The sequence below is a fragment of the Dasypus novemcinctus genome, chromosome 17 (assembly GCF_030445035.2).
Source record: "Dasypus novemcinctus isolate mDasNov1 chromosome 17, mDasNov1.1.hap2, whole genome shotgun sequence".
Classification (NCBI taxonomy): Eukaryota; Metazoa; Chordata; class Mammalia; order Cingulata; family Dasypodidae; genus Dasypus; species Dasypus novemcinctus.
This window is the reverse complement of record NC_080689.1, coordinates 5710720-5724400: the sequence shown is the minus strand read 5'-3', so window position 1 is coordinate 5724400 and position 13681 is coordinate 5710720. Positions and strand designations below refer to the sequence as shown.

Here is a 13681-nt window from a genome sequence, read left to right as displayed (position 1 = left end):
AAAGCCCTTAGCAGGCCGGGTGCTGGCGCCCACTCAACAGTGGGATGTCCCATCATGGGATGCGTTTGGGGTTTTGGCCACCTCGCGGGGCTCTCAGGGGATGGGAAGGGGAGGAGCTCAGGCCAGGTGAACAGGGAGTTTCTCAGGTGTGGTTCTCAGGGTCCTGAGCCAGGTGTGACTGCAAGCAGAGGCCCTGCTCACAGGCGCACAACCCCAAATTCTGCAGCCCTTTCCCCAAACCTCTGCTCTGGGCCCTCGGACACCTGATTTGCGTTTATCCTTTGACTTCGGGTTCAGTATTTTGGGGTTTTTTGCTATGTCTGCACCTTGTTTGTATGCCAGTCAATTTCCTTTTGGAAACAAAGAACCTGATAGACACATTCTCCAGTGGGTGGGAGTGGGGCTGGGGGCTGCGCCTTGGACCCTGGCACTGTTGGTGTCACGTCCTGCTCTCTTCTTCTCTGACGTCCTGGCTCGGCTACGCCCACAAGGCCCCCCGGCTACTCCGCCGACCCCTCGGGGCCACTCTGGTCTTGGCCAGCTTTACACATGGAGCACTTGGTTGAATGTCACTGCAAACTCGGGGAGGCTTCCCCCGGCACAGGCCAGGAGCCCGGCTCCCGCTCTGACTTGAGCCGCGGGGCCCAAGCCCATGCCCGTGTCGGGTCGGAGGCTGCGGGAGGCCGTGGTGGTCCACGCCACGGCGGTGGTTTTAGGTTCTGGCAATGGTTCCCTCCCAGGCTGGCTCGTGCCTGTGGATACGCTGTTCTAATGTAGGGACTCCGTTGCCACGGGCATGAAGAACGTTTTCTCGTTGCCGAGGTGTTCTGAAGTTCAGGTGGGTTTTAACTTCTCTTGAAATCTCCTTGAACACAAAATATCTTTACATTTGATCCTTTATTTTGAGATCTCTCAGCCAGAAACAGTATAAATTCTTTTTTTTAAATATGAAAGAGAACTGCAGTGACTAATGACGATTCACAAAGCAAGGTGGGTCCCCGATTGCTTTTCGCCTGGAAATGCCAACAAGGCGGATGAGACCCGTTAGAGAGGGGACAAGCCAGGGCCCAGGGGTGCGGCCTGCCGGGGAGCCGGGGCCCTGAGACGCGGTGCCGGTGCAGGGGGCTGGGAGGGCTGGGCGCACGCCGCGCCCAGGGCAGGGGCTTCTCGGCAGACCCGGGAAGGAATTCAAGGCCTCGCCGCCGCAGGGTGGCAGGAGAACGTGATGCAGGTGGAGTGCCCGCTCAGAATGGCACGCGGGGCACCTGCCAGTCCCCGTGAAGAGCGTCTTACACAGGCTTCGGCTTTTCCTCCTCCTGACCTCATGCAAGAGAGGGCTTGAAAGTCGCCCCCTCCACGCAGAAGAGGGGCGGAAACTATGACTTCCGAGTGGGAACTGGGAACTGCCGGGGAGGGCCGGTGGCGCACGGTGACTGGGTGGCGGCGCGGTGACAGGGTAATGGCACAGTGACCAGTGGTGGCACGGTAACTGGGTAGTGGCGTAGTGACCAGTGGTGGTGCGGTGACCTGGTGATGGCATGGTGACTGGTGGTGGCATGGTGGCCAGATAATGGTACAGTGACCAGGTGGTTGCATGGTGACCAGTGGTGGCACGGTGACCAGTGGTGGCACAGTGAGCCAGTAATGGCACAGTGACTGGTGGTGGCACGGTGACCGGGTGGTGGCAGGACTTTTGTCCTCCCATGTCTTCCCGCACCAGCTGTGGCGGTGCTTTTCCACTGTCCCTGAGTATTCTCTGAAGGTCATTCCGTGGTCCTCCCCGTAATCGAGTTATCTCCCTTCTCCCACCTTTCCCTGCCGCAGCATGAGGCTCAGACGGATGCCTGTTTAGCACATGCATAAAACAAAAATAGCTGTACTGTCAAAAGACAAATCGGAGTCAAGTTTGCGGACTTCAGCATTTTATTGGGCACTTCAGGACACCAGAGTTGGGCTCCAGCCAAGGAAAGCTGATCACTTGCCGTACAAACGTAGCTTCAAGTTCAAGGTTCTGAGGAGGGCAAACAATTTCTATAGGCATAAAAAGGAAATTAGAGTTGTCCTAAATGATACTGCAGGGTCAGACGCTGGACTTTATATATCCCGCCATAATCCAGTAATCTTGGGGAGAGTGTGAACTACAGGGTAAACTATTATCTGTGTGGTGCAGCAGTGCTCCAAAATATGTTCACCATGTGCGATGAGTGTGCCACAATGATGGGGGAGGTTGTTGAGGTGGGAGGAGTGGGGTGGGGGGTATACAGGAACCTCTTATATTTTTTAATGTAACTTTTTTTTTGAGATGTATGTATCTTCAAAAAAATACAACTTACAAAAATGATGTGGAGGGTGGGGACTGGGTTGTATAGGAGCCTGGTATGTTTGGGTTTTTTTTTATGTTTCTTAATGTAATATTCCTTGTGATCTATTTTTTTTTTTTTTAAGATTTATTTTTATTTATTTAATTCCCCTCCCCTCCCCGGGTTGTCTGTTCTCTGTGTCCATTTGCTGCGTCTTGTTTCTCTGTCCGCTTCTGTTGTCGTCAGCGGCACGGGAAGTGTGGGCGGCGCCATTCCTGGGCAGGCTGCTCCCTCCTTCGCTCTGGGCGGCTCTCCTTATGGGTGCACTCCTTGCGCGTGGGGCTCCCCTACGCCGGGGACACCCCTGTGTGGCGCGGCACTCCTTGCGCGCATCAGCACTGCGCATGGGCCAGCTTCACATGGGTCGAGGAGGCCCGGGGCTTGAACCGCGGACCTCCCATGTGGTAGACGGACGCCCTAACCACTGGGCCAAAGTCCGTCTCCCTCCTTGTGATCTATTGACTTTAATATTTTTTTAAAGTCATTTCAGATATTAAAAAAAAAAAAAAGGAAGTTAGTGTGGCCCCTATTGATTGGAGGCGTGTTTGTCCCATGGGGCGGGTTTAGGGCAGGTGGGCTGTTTTTTTATTTGGGTCAAATGTCGTGAACTAGGAGCTTAATTGGCTAGCTGGTGGGAATTTCAAATTTCAAAAGACGAAGATGAAATTTAAGAGGGAATCCAAGTTTTGTTTTTATTGTTTTGTTTTTGGTTTTTTTGCTCTGAGGGGTCCACAGGGCATTCTCTGTACAATTTTAACACTCACTCCCCACTCTAAAGGAGCCCCTCACGCACTCTTTTTCCCGTTGCGGTTCCTTCCATGGTGCCAGCCTCACGTGGTGACGCAGTCGCAAGGCTGGCTTGCCGCCCAGCTGAGGCCCCTTACTCCAGGGACACTGGGGGTCCGTGCCCTGGTGGACAGTGGCCCTCAATCCGTGCATCCTGCTGCCTGTATAAAGACTGAACTTCTCAGTCACCCTTGACGTGACTTCCATCTACCAATGACCGTGTATTTTAAAGTGTTAAAAATGGGTGTGTTCTTCCTTGCCTCCTCTTCTCCCACCCACCGAGGAGACCACCGCACAGTGTTTGCAGGGCTCTCTTGTGAGACGAACCAAATGGCACTTGGCCCATTACCCCAAAAGAAGGGCTGAAGGGTGGAGGATGGTCTTTTTCATCAAAAAGCCATTTGTGCATCTCATGTGGTAGGAAAATAGTCTTGGGCAGCAGCCCAGCCCACAAACTGGTATTGTCCTCATCCTGTCACTGTGTGAGCCTTGGTGGCTCCAGGACAGAAAGTACAGCCCCTTCCCAGGTGATTCCCAAACAGCGCGCCCACAAATCACCAAGACGCCTCTTCTCTTTGAGCCTAAGTGGATGAATCTGGGAGGCTCAGGGAAATGAATGACATGCTGAGAGCAATTGGGGATAAAGGGCTGTGGTTTTGTTTGTGGCTTAAATAATAAGAAAACGATGCTTCATGGCTACTGGACACCCACAATCCCTGGGAGGAAAAGAATTGGTGTCCTTGTGGTGAGGGCTTAAATGGCACATGAATATTACTTAGAAGTTAATTTCTCACGTGTGTTCTCTAGAGCGAATACAAGAGCTTTTCTCCTCTGAAATAGGGAGACTCTAACACAGGAGCTGGCCTTCGGGGTGGGCCAGCACACCCCTGCATTTTAGAAATGGGGAAAAGGGCTGGGGAGTTGAGACTGGCCCCAAAGGCCCAGACGGGGAAGAAGGGGGACCGTGGCCTGCCCTCCTGGGACGTTGCCCACAGACCACCGCAGAAGTCACTGAAACTACTTAGACCAGTTTTCAGAGGAACATGAGGATGACAAGCCCATGTTTGGGTTTTCAGGGAAACCTGGCACATTTTAAGGGACAGTCTTTGGGAGGTGACTTCAGGTAGGACGAGGCACTGGCAGAGTGGGTTTCAAACTGATCTGTGGGGCCCCAGGGCTCATCAGAACTAGACTACCCCCCGTTCCCCCCCAGAGTAGCCCAGCTTTCTTGTGACACACAGTACTTCCAAGTAGGATTTCTATTGAGATGAACTAATCTGAAAACTAAAAGGAACAATTTAGCAATCCTGGTAAGAATCCAAGTTTATCATCAGTGATAGTAGGGTTTAATTTTTTTATTTTTATTTTTGGACTTTTAACTTTTATGGATCCCAAAATAGGTTTCTTCATTGTCCACTATTGCAAAGAATTGGAGGGGCCTCGGGTGGGCTGGGGAGCTGCCTTCACAGTCTTTTCAGGAAGGCGCCTCCTGTTCGGTTCGATTTGCCAGTTAAGGTGAAGCCTGCCTGTGCAGGGAGGTGTCAGGGCATACGTCTGCCGCAGAGCCCGGGCTCCTGGAAGACACGAGCAGCACTTGCTCACAGCTCACGTTGGTGGGTTCAGGGCTCTCAGCAGAGCTCCACCTGCGCTCATGAAAGCTCCCCGCCCAGGCCAGCCCAGGCTCACAGGAAACACTTAGAAATCCCTGTGGCACAGCTCAGCAGAGAGCAGCCCCTGTGCGGTCAGCTGGTTTCGAAAGCAAATTCTTGAGCCAGCCCATCTTATCAGATAACTCTTATGAGGATTCCTTTTCACAATGGGGCAGTCTTTTGTTTCCCAAGCACATCTGAGGAAATGCGCTTAAGAGGAAAAAGCAGAAAAAACAAACAAAAAACCGTAGGCAACAAACTCATACTGGAATGCTGCTCTAATAAAGATGCCGAGTTATTTTGCTAAGCGCCTGTGCCTCTTTGCTCCTTCTTTCAGGATGCTAGAAGATGACCTCAAGCTGAGCAGCGATGAAGAGGAGAGTGAGCAGGTAAGATGGCCTTCGATTATGCCAGCTTTGGGATGCGCCACGCCAGCCGTGGACTTGGGTGTTAACTGAGTCGCACAAACCCTGGGTCCTGTGCCCACGATGCTGGGCTGTCCTCTGCTAACAGCCAGCTTCTCTGTCCTTGGGCCAGTCCGTTAAAAGAGCTTGGCACTAGTTTCCCTTAAAACTGTAATTCTGTGACCTTATGACATTGAGACCAACAAGGGGTACTTACAAGGAGACCGACTGGTACAAGGCCGACTGCGAACGAAGGCCCTTTCTTCTCTGCGAAGCTACCTGGCCTTCTGGAACTCAGGTGTGGCCTTAACTTCATCAGCACGCAACAGGCACACCAAAACATTAAATATTGAGAAGTCGTACAGAGATATTATTAACACTAAGAAGCAGCAAATGCAGAGGTGAGCTAAAATGATGAATATGAAATAATCATTCTCGGTAGAGATTGTCTTAAAGGATAAATGTGCTTGAAATTTCCTCCGCTGTTTTTGATTTATCAGCTTGAGACATCAGTCAGGGGTTTATAAATACTCTGGATCAGTCTGTAAAGGTGAAAAATATCCACTTAATATTCATTCTTTTCCTTTCTGCATTTCAGAAACGTTTATTTTAAAGCAAGTTCGAAAACAATAAAGACAGATTTCTTACACTTCTGTTTCCTTTTTCTCATTACCAGTATTTTATTTTGTCAAGTTTGTGTAAATGTGATGGTATAAAGACAATGTGGAGGGCATTTTTATGAGTCATTTTTACATGCAACACAAATTACTTATATACTATTAATTGATTTAGGAATAGCGTATTTTATATCGTGGTATCGTGAAATGCTATGCAGGTGATTCAGCTGTCTGGACATGCAAATACAAATAATGTGGAGAGAGTATTTGAAAATGAAATAAAAGTCCATGAAAATTTCTCAGGAAGAGCGTGTGAGCAGAATGTGCTTGTGAAGTCGCCGAAGAGGTTGCTTGCCTTGTTTTAGAGAAGTAGGAGGAACTCGGTGACTCTGGAAAGCAGGATGGCAAGTGAAGGAAGGAGGGCCGCTGGCGCTGTGATTCTTAAACATCAGTTTTTTCCTAGATGTACACACCAGGGTAGTCAGATTCTCTTGCGCAACAATCTTAGCAAAAATGTAGACAGATTGCACTCCTGGCTCTGGTGCCACTTGAATGTGACTCCAGGCAAATGATTTCATTTGCTTTTGGTTTTTGCCCAGTGAGAGGCTCAGATAGAAACTTTGTGGAGTCAATCCTAAAAAACTTGTAAATTGTCTTATACATTATATTAGAAAAAGGTTTCAAAGGCCATTTCATTTAGCGAGCCTTTCTTAACTGGAAGTGATCCTGAACATTTCCAGGAAATATTTCTACTGAAAACTCCACATAAGAAAAATTCATTATCAGGAAAGTTTTCGGGAAGCGGAAGTGGCTCAAGCAGTTCGGCTCTCATCTGCCATCTGGGAGGCCCCAGATTTGATTCCTGAGGCTTCCTGGTAAAGGCGAGCTGGCCTGCATGGTGGAAAGCTGACTGCCCGCGCCGGGGAGAGCTGGCGCAGCAAGATGATGCAACAAAGGGAGATGCAGAGGAGAGACAGCAAGAGACAGAACAGACCAGGGAGCGGAGGCGGCTCAAGCGACTGAGTGCGTCTCTCCCACGCCAGAGGTCGCAGGATCAGTTTCCGGTGCCTCCTAAAAAGAAGACAAGGAAAGACAAGCAGACACGGAAGAATGTGCAGCAAATGGACACAGAGAGCAGACAGCGAGCGCAGACGGCAAGGGGTGGAAGGGGTGGGATAAATAAAAATAAAATAAATCTTGGGGAAAAAAAAGAATGTATCGACACCCTCTGCCTGGAGAAGCCCCCACCCAATCTTGGTGTATCTTTCCATCTTTCTCTCCCATTTCTCATCAAGCTCTGTTCTTTCCCCCATTTCCCAAATGAATTCTTTTTACTGGCCTAACTAAAAATTTTAAAAAAGAATGTATTATACTGGGGAGCGGATGTAGCTCAAGTGGTCAAGCACCTGCTTCCCACATACATGATCCAGGGTTCAATTCCTGGCCCCAGCACCTCAAAAAAAGAAAAAAGATATATGCATTCTCTGAGGCAGTACGAAGTTTTATTAGACATGTTGTGCTTTATTTAGCTACTCCCGTCTCATGGTAGCCATTGGGAGGTCAGATCCTCTTTTCCAGCACTGGCCCCACTATGCGTACCCCACATCTTCCTATCCTTTGCGATAAAAGGAGCTCAGGGAATGGATGCTTTTGATACAGTAATCCCTTTCTCCTAAGACTCCAGCCACAGTTTTGTATGTGGTAGTTTAAGTTACTGCTTCAGCACTAATTATATTAAGCTATCCTGCTTTGGCCTCTAATTACACCCTGGCCTAATCAAAAAAGAGTGATTCCCCTGCTTTCAAACAAGACTAATGATAGGGTGATTTTTCCTCTCCAAAGCCAAAATATGATTTTGCCTTGAGAGACTGGAGCCGGTGCCCATGACACACACACACACACATACCAGCCCCCCCCTCCTTCATGGCCCTCATGTGCTGTAAATGAGTTTTCCAGGCATAATCAGAATTTGGCCCTTACCCCCAAATCTTTCCAAAATGTATTGTACGTTTCCTCCCTGTGAGAAACAGAATGCTGAAAGCCTGACAGTTTTCTTATATGAACCTGGCTGTCTTTGCTTGGCTCCTGACCTGCAAAGCCACTGCAGTCCCGGGATGTCCCCGAGCGCCCTCAGGAGCCGCCCCTGTTGACCCTTCCTCAAACAGTCCCAGACTCTGGTTCCTTTGGATGCTCCTGCCCGCTGTGTCCTCCTCCCCTCATGGCCTTTGCGCTCTCAAAGATAAGAGAGCACCTAACGCTGCACGCACAGCTGCCTGCGCTCAGGACCCTCCTCTGCTACTTGGTAGCCTGCAGCCCTGGCCCGGCCGCTCCAGGGACCCCATGCCTAAAAACGGGAAAAACATTAGTGCCTCAAAGCCTGCCACTTCAGCCAAGCCTGAAATCATCCATCGTCTTCATGGTGCCAGATCTGTTCAGCTTTTTCTTAGTCCATTTATCACTGAATACGGCGTGCATGGAGAAAAGGGCATGGATCCCAAGTAGACCACTCAATGAAGAGGCATATACCCAACGGGCTTATGGAACAGGCTCCCAGATCCCAGCCCCCCAGGACCCCCCCCCCGCTCCCTGCCCACCACCACACCCCAAAAGACTTGCCATTTCCGGTTTTCTCGTGCCATTGAGTATTTTTGCTTGTTTCTGAAATCCGTATCAGCGGAATCATGTCGCATGTGCTCGGGTGTCTGGCTTCTTTCGCTCACCGTTGTGCTTGTGAGTTTCATGCATGTGGTTGCAGGTCTTCGAGGTGCTCACCTTCCCTTGCTGCATCATACTCTGTGAGATGCGGAAGCCGTAATCGACGTACCCCTTCTACTGCTGGTGGGCATGTCAGCATTGGGGGTTTCCTCTCACCCTTGTATGGCTCTTCCGGGGAACACGTGGGAGCACTTCTGCTGATCCCAAACCATCTTCCCAAAAGGTTGTTCCAATCGACAATCCCACCAGCAGTGTCAGAGAAGTCCAGCTGCTCCACATCCTCAGTGCACATTTGCCTTTATATATTCTTGGGAAATTGATCTGAAGGCTTCTTTTTTTGCACTATTGTCTGGTTTTTATATCAAGGTAATAATGGCCTTATAAAATAAATTGGGAAGTAGTCCCTCCTCTTCCTTTTTCTGAAAGAGATTGTGATGAACAGGTGTTAAATCTTCTTTCACATGTTTGGCAGAATTTTCCAGTAAGGCCATATGGGCTTGGAGACTTTTTTTCAGGAGTTTTTTAAAATTTAAAGTTAAATTATCTTTATAGTACAGGGCTATTCGAATTCTCTTTTGTATTGAGCAAGTTGGCAGTATGCACTCATCACGGAATTAGTCCATCCGTGTTATCTAAGTGTACATAATTAAGTGTGTAGAGTTGCTAATATTCCTTTATTATCCTCTGATGTCAACAAGGTCTATAATTTTAACCTCTGTTTCATTCCTGATACTGATCATTATCTCCTTTTTTCTACTTTGTCATTCTTACTTAGAGGTTTGTCAATTCTATTGATCTTTTCAAAGAACTTGTTATTTGTCTCATTAGATTTCTCTGTTTAGTTTTCTTTATCAATTTCATTGATTTCTTATCCTTATTATTTCCCTCCTGCTTCCTTTGGGTTTGTTTTATTCTTCTTTTCTTAATTTCTTAAAGTGAGAGCTTAGATTATTGATCTGAGACTCGAATTCTTCTATGTAAGCCCTCAGTGCTATAAATTTCACTCTTGGCAGTGCTTTAACTGCATCCCACAAATATTGATATGTTGTATTTTCATTGTCATTCAGACTCAACAAGACTAACTCTTTGACTCATGGATTATTTTGAAGAGTGTTGTTTAATTTCCAAATGTTTGTAGATTTCCTGTAATTATTTTTCATTATTGATTTTTAGTTCAGTTCCATTGTGGTCAGTAAATACACTCTCTGTGATTTTAATTTTTGTAAATTAATCAAGGAAGCTGTCCTCCTCCTATTAAAAGTCCATCCCTAGCAGGGGCTCTCTGACTTGCCTTTCCTCTGTTTCTTGGGGGATTTGTTCCTTTGATTCTTTCTGCCCCACCACTCCACCAGAACTGCTCCTTGTTGGGTCACCAGCGACCCCCACAGAGCCAAATGTACTGGGCTCTTTTCAGTCCTTCATGTTACCAGAAGATGTATAGCACTGAAAACCGTCCACTTCTTCCTTCCTGAAGTATGTGCTTTTGAAACGCATTCTCCTAGTTTGGTCCCTGCTTCTCCAACTGCTTCTTCTCAGGCTCCTTTGCTGACTGTTCCTCCTCCACCAAATCCCCAGTGTTGAATCTTCCAGCATTTGGCCCTGACTCTTGGTGGTCTCGTCCATTCCCATGGCTTTCAGTTTCTATCTGACAATTTCTAAAGCGATGTCTTCGACTCAGAACTTTCTTCCAAACTTCAGACCTATTTGACTTTTCCACTTGGGACTTCTCACAAGCACTTCACACTCAGTCTTTCCAGAATGGTTTTCCAATCTTTGCCACACCTCTTCCCCCACACATAGACAAAGACATTCCTCTCGTCTTTGTTCCCATTTCCAAAACTAGTACTTCCAGACACCCAACTGTTCAAACCTAAAAAATGACAACTCCTCACTCAGGTGTTCCTTTATCTCCAAGTCTTATAAATCTGACCTTCAAAATTAAGTATCAGTCTACCCACTTCTTCCCATCCTGGCTAGTTTAAAGCACTGTAGTATAAACTACCATATTTCTACACTTCTCCCTGTATCATACAGCCTCCCCAAAGCAAGCTTTTAGAAATGTAAATCAGATCAAGTCATGCCTTGACCTAAAACTCTTAGGTAGGTTGCCCACTCTCTTTAGGATAAAATCCAGAACACATAGCGTGGCCAGTACCCCCCCCCCCCCCCCCCACCGCATAGCCTGGCTTCTCTGCTCCCCTCTTCTCCTTCACATCACATTGAACCCATTCTTTGCCCTTCAGCCACATAGGCCTTTCTCACCTCCTTTCTCAAGCTCAGCTGCCTCACGACCTCCACAAGTTCTCTTATTTATTGCCTGGCTCAACTTGTAGGTACAGGATAATTTTTACTTCCTCAGAGAGGCCTCCCCCTTATCTAAATTGGACTCCTAGTTAGTCTTTCTCATGGCAACCTTAACCTACCTTCTTAGGTTTTATCATCCTTTTTATTATGTATTCATGTGTTTACTTTTTTAGTACCTGTTGTAACAACTAGACTGGAAGTTTCCTGAGGGAAGGGACTGTGTCTGGCACAGAAGAGGTGCTAAATATTGTTGAATGGATGCAGAAATAAAGGCAAAATGCTGAATTGAATTGATGGTGTTTCCTACCATCAATTGTCCATTGTCTAGTATAAAAGTTACTTTTGATACAAAGTATCAAAGTTGACCTTTACTCTAACTTTATTTCTTATTTCTCTTATATGATTGTTTTTACTTAGTCATATTCAAATGTCAAAGGTGATGACAGAGATGACAGAAATATACAACAAAAGATCATTGTCTATAGAGTAATGTGCAGGTAACCTAATGAAGAGAAAAGCATCTATCCCATCTCCATGGGAATGTCTATAACCCCTTCTTAAACAGAAATAACACCAAGCCATACTGAGGAAACGTTTTCACCATAAGTTATCTCAAACAGAGGCCAGCCAAACCAAGAGAATGGGTTTTTCCTCAGCCTTCCCTTTCAAGGGAAGCAGAATTTTACCTCCATCTCTAAAGCTGGGGTTGTGGCAGGAGTTTCTCAGGCCAGTCTTTAGATACTTGATGAGGGACAACTGGAAATAGGACAGACAATTTGAGAATCTGACTTCTGTGTAAATCAAGGATAAGTGATACAGATAGCACTTGGTTTGATCTCCTCTTCTGTAACTCTTGGTTTTAACAATTCCAAAGGCTAATGTGAAGGAATTAGAAAATTTAAGGCAAAATTATTCCTGAGGGAGCTAAATACTAGAGGAGATTTTAGATGGTGTGGAAGGGAGAGATGAATTGTATTACATGTCTTCCCATTTGGTGAAAAAAGAGAGAGAGAGAGAGATGAGTTCTGCCTCTCAAACCAATGAAAGCTTGGGAGATAGGACAGAAGCAAATATCTAGATGAAATTCCTATAGCATGAGGAGAGGGATGCAGATTTAAGACTTTCAGCAAGAAGCAGCCGAGATAGTATCAACTGCGGACAGTGTCTCTGAGATGACAGATCGATTATGAGCTCATGAGGAAGGGAGCATGGATCAGAAATGAAGAGCTCCATATGTGCCTGCAGCTTCCAGTAATTACATTATCCACACATATTAGGCAGTCTTTTCATTTTAATTATATAACTGCATTTTTTCCCTTAAATGAGCATAGTTTATCCACTTAAACTGACACTTCCAATTTTACAGGCAGTGGAATTTTTCCTTTTGGCATAATTTATTTCTTACACGCTGAAGAAAAGTTACCTTTTAATCCCCAATCAATATTTGGAGAGCACACAATTCATTTAATAGATATCTAGGTAGTTAACATAAATCTGCAAGTTAAGGAGCCCATTCTTACCTTTATTTATAATGCATCGAGTAATAATTGTGTCTCAGCAAGAATTTAAATCCTCAATGCATCAAGATGTCAAGACTGCAGGTACGATTGCTCCGAGCACTGGATGGTCCAATGGCTTTCTGTTTCCCCCAGTTTATCGTGAGGTGATGCAAAAAACATTCCCATCTCAATGCTCTGTTCTGCGCTGTAGACATCACCGGATAACTACCACCATTTTGGGGTGTAATAGTAAAAACAGATTGCCAATTGTAATAGGAGTGGTTCGTTTTTCTTCCCTTGTTCCTTTCCAATATGACAATGGCATACCAGATGTCAAAGCTTCTAGAAAGAACCTCTGAAGCCACTGGCACTGCATGTCAATCAGTGACCACGTAAACTAGCTGAACCATATGCAGGCGTGCAATAATAAGGTGGGAGATTTTTGCAACCCAACTCCACTTCCCGGGGTGTGTTTGTCCTCTCAGGATCAGCTGGGTTGGTGCTGAAGTTCTTGGCCTGTGAAAATTTATTACCCGCAGAGTCGATCTGCGTTCAGGCAGCTAAGTCTGAATAAATAGAGTCATTGTGCTCGTCTGGGATTTGTGGCCAAAGTTCATCCAGTCAGCTTGACATTCACATCCCAAGAGATTCATAAAAGCCAACACCCTGGTATGTGCTCTTGAACTCTGCCAAAATTGTGTAGAATTGGATAAGCAGGAGTGGAAGCCGTAATCAGGACCAGGCTTGAGGGGCAAGGCTCCAAAATCAAATTTCTCCTACATTAGCAATGAACTGTTTTGTTATTGTCATTTAGAGTTAAACAAGAGCTAGAAAATTTTTACACAAAATTCATTCTGAGAATAGTTTTGAATGCCTACTAGGTGCCAAACATGGCTCGTTGGTCTCGATGAATTGCACATGTGTAATATTTCGGTAGGCTAATTTAACCGTAAAAAACAGTTCTCAAAAAAGCATTTAAAGTAAACTTTAAAAGCCAAGAAATGCCCCGTTCTAAATGACTATAAAAACTGAGCATTTATTATATAGAACAAACTTAATAGCAATATAGAAAAGAAAGAGTAGTTCAGGCTTGTTTTTATTTTGGTCTAACTGCCAAGCTAGTTCTTTTTAATGTGGAAACAGCACATCCCTTCTCAGTGATGACTCCCACCTACCCGTCTTTGTCCTCTATGTTGAAGGCATCATATATTTGAGCCTTTGCTCACAATCAGTGAAACTCAAATATCTCAGCAGGAGACTTTTTGGTTTGTGTGTGTGGGTGTTTTTTTTTTTTTGAACAGCCCAAAAGCTTAGCTTAGTTATTGTTTTTATATATAAAATTTAGCT

At 46.1% G+C, this 13681-nt stretch overlaps 1 protein-coding gene across 5 annotated transcripts in view; it reads left to right on the top strand.

Annotated features, from left to right (window-relative positions):
* Positions 1–13681, top strand: part of AFF3 (ALF transcription elongation factor 3) — a 563374-nt gene that overhangs the window by 441482 nt on the left and 108211 nt on the right. For all 5 annotated transcript variants that reach the window (XM_058278184.2, XM_058278185.2, XM_058278182.2 and 2 more), the window contains one exon: positions 5133–5184. In XM_058278184.2, coding sequence (XP_058134167.1) covers positions 5133–5184 — 52 coding nt within the window. The remainder of the gene's footprint in view (positions 1–5132; positions 5185–13681) is intronic.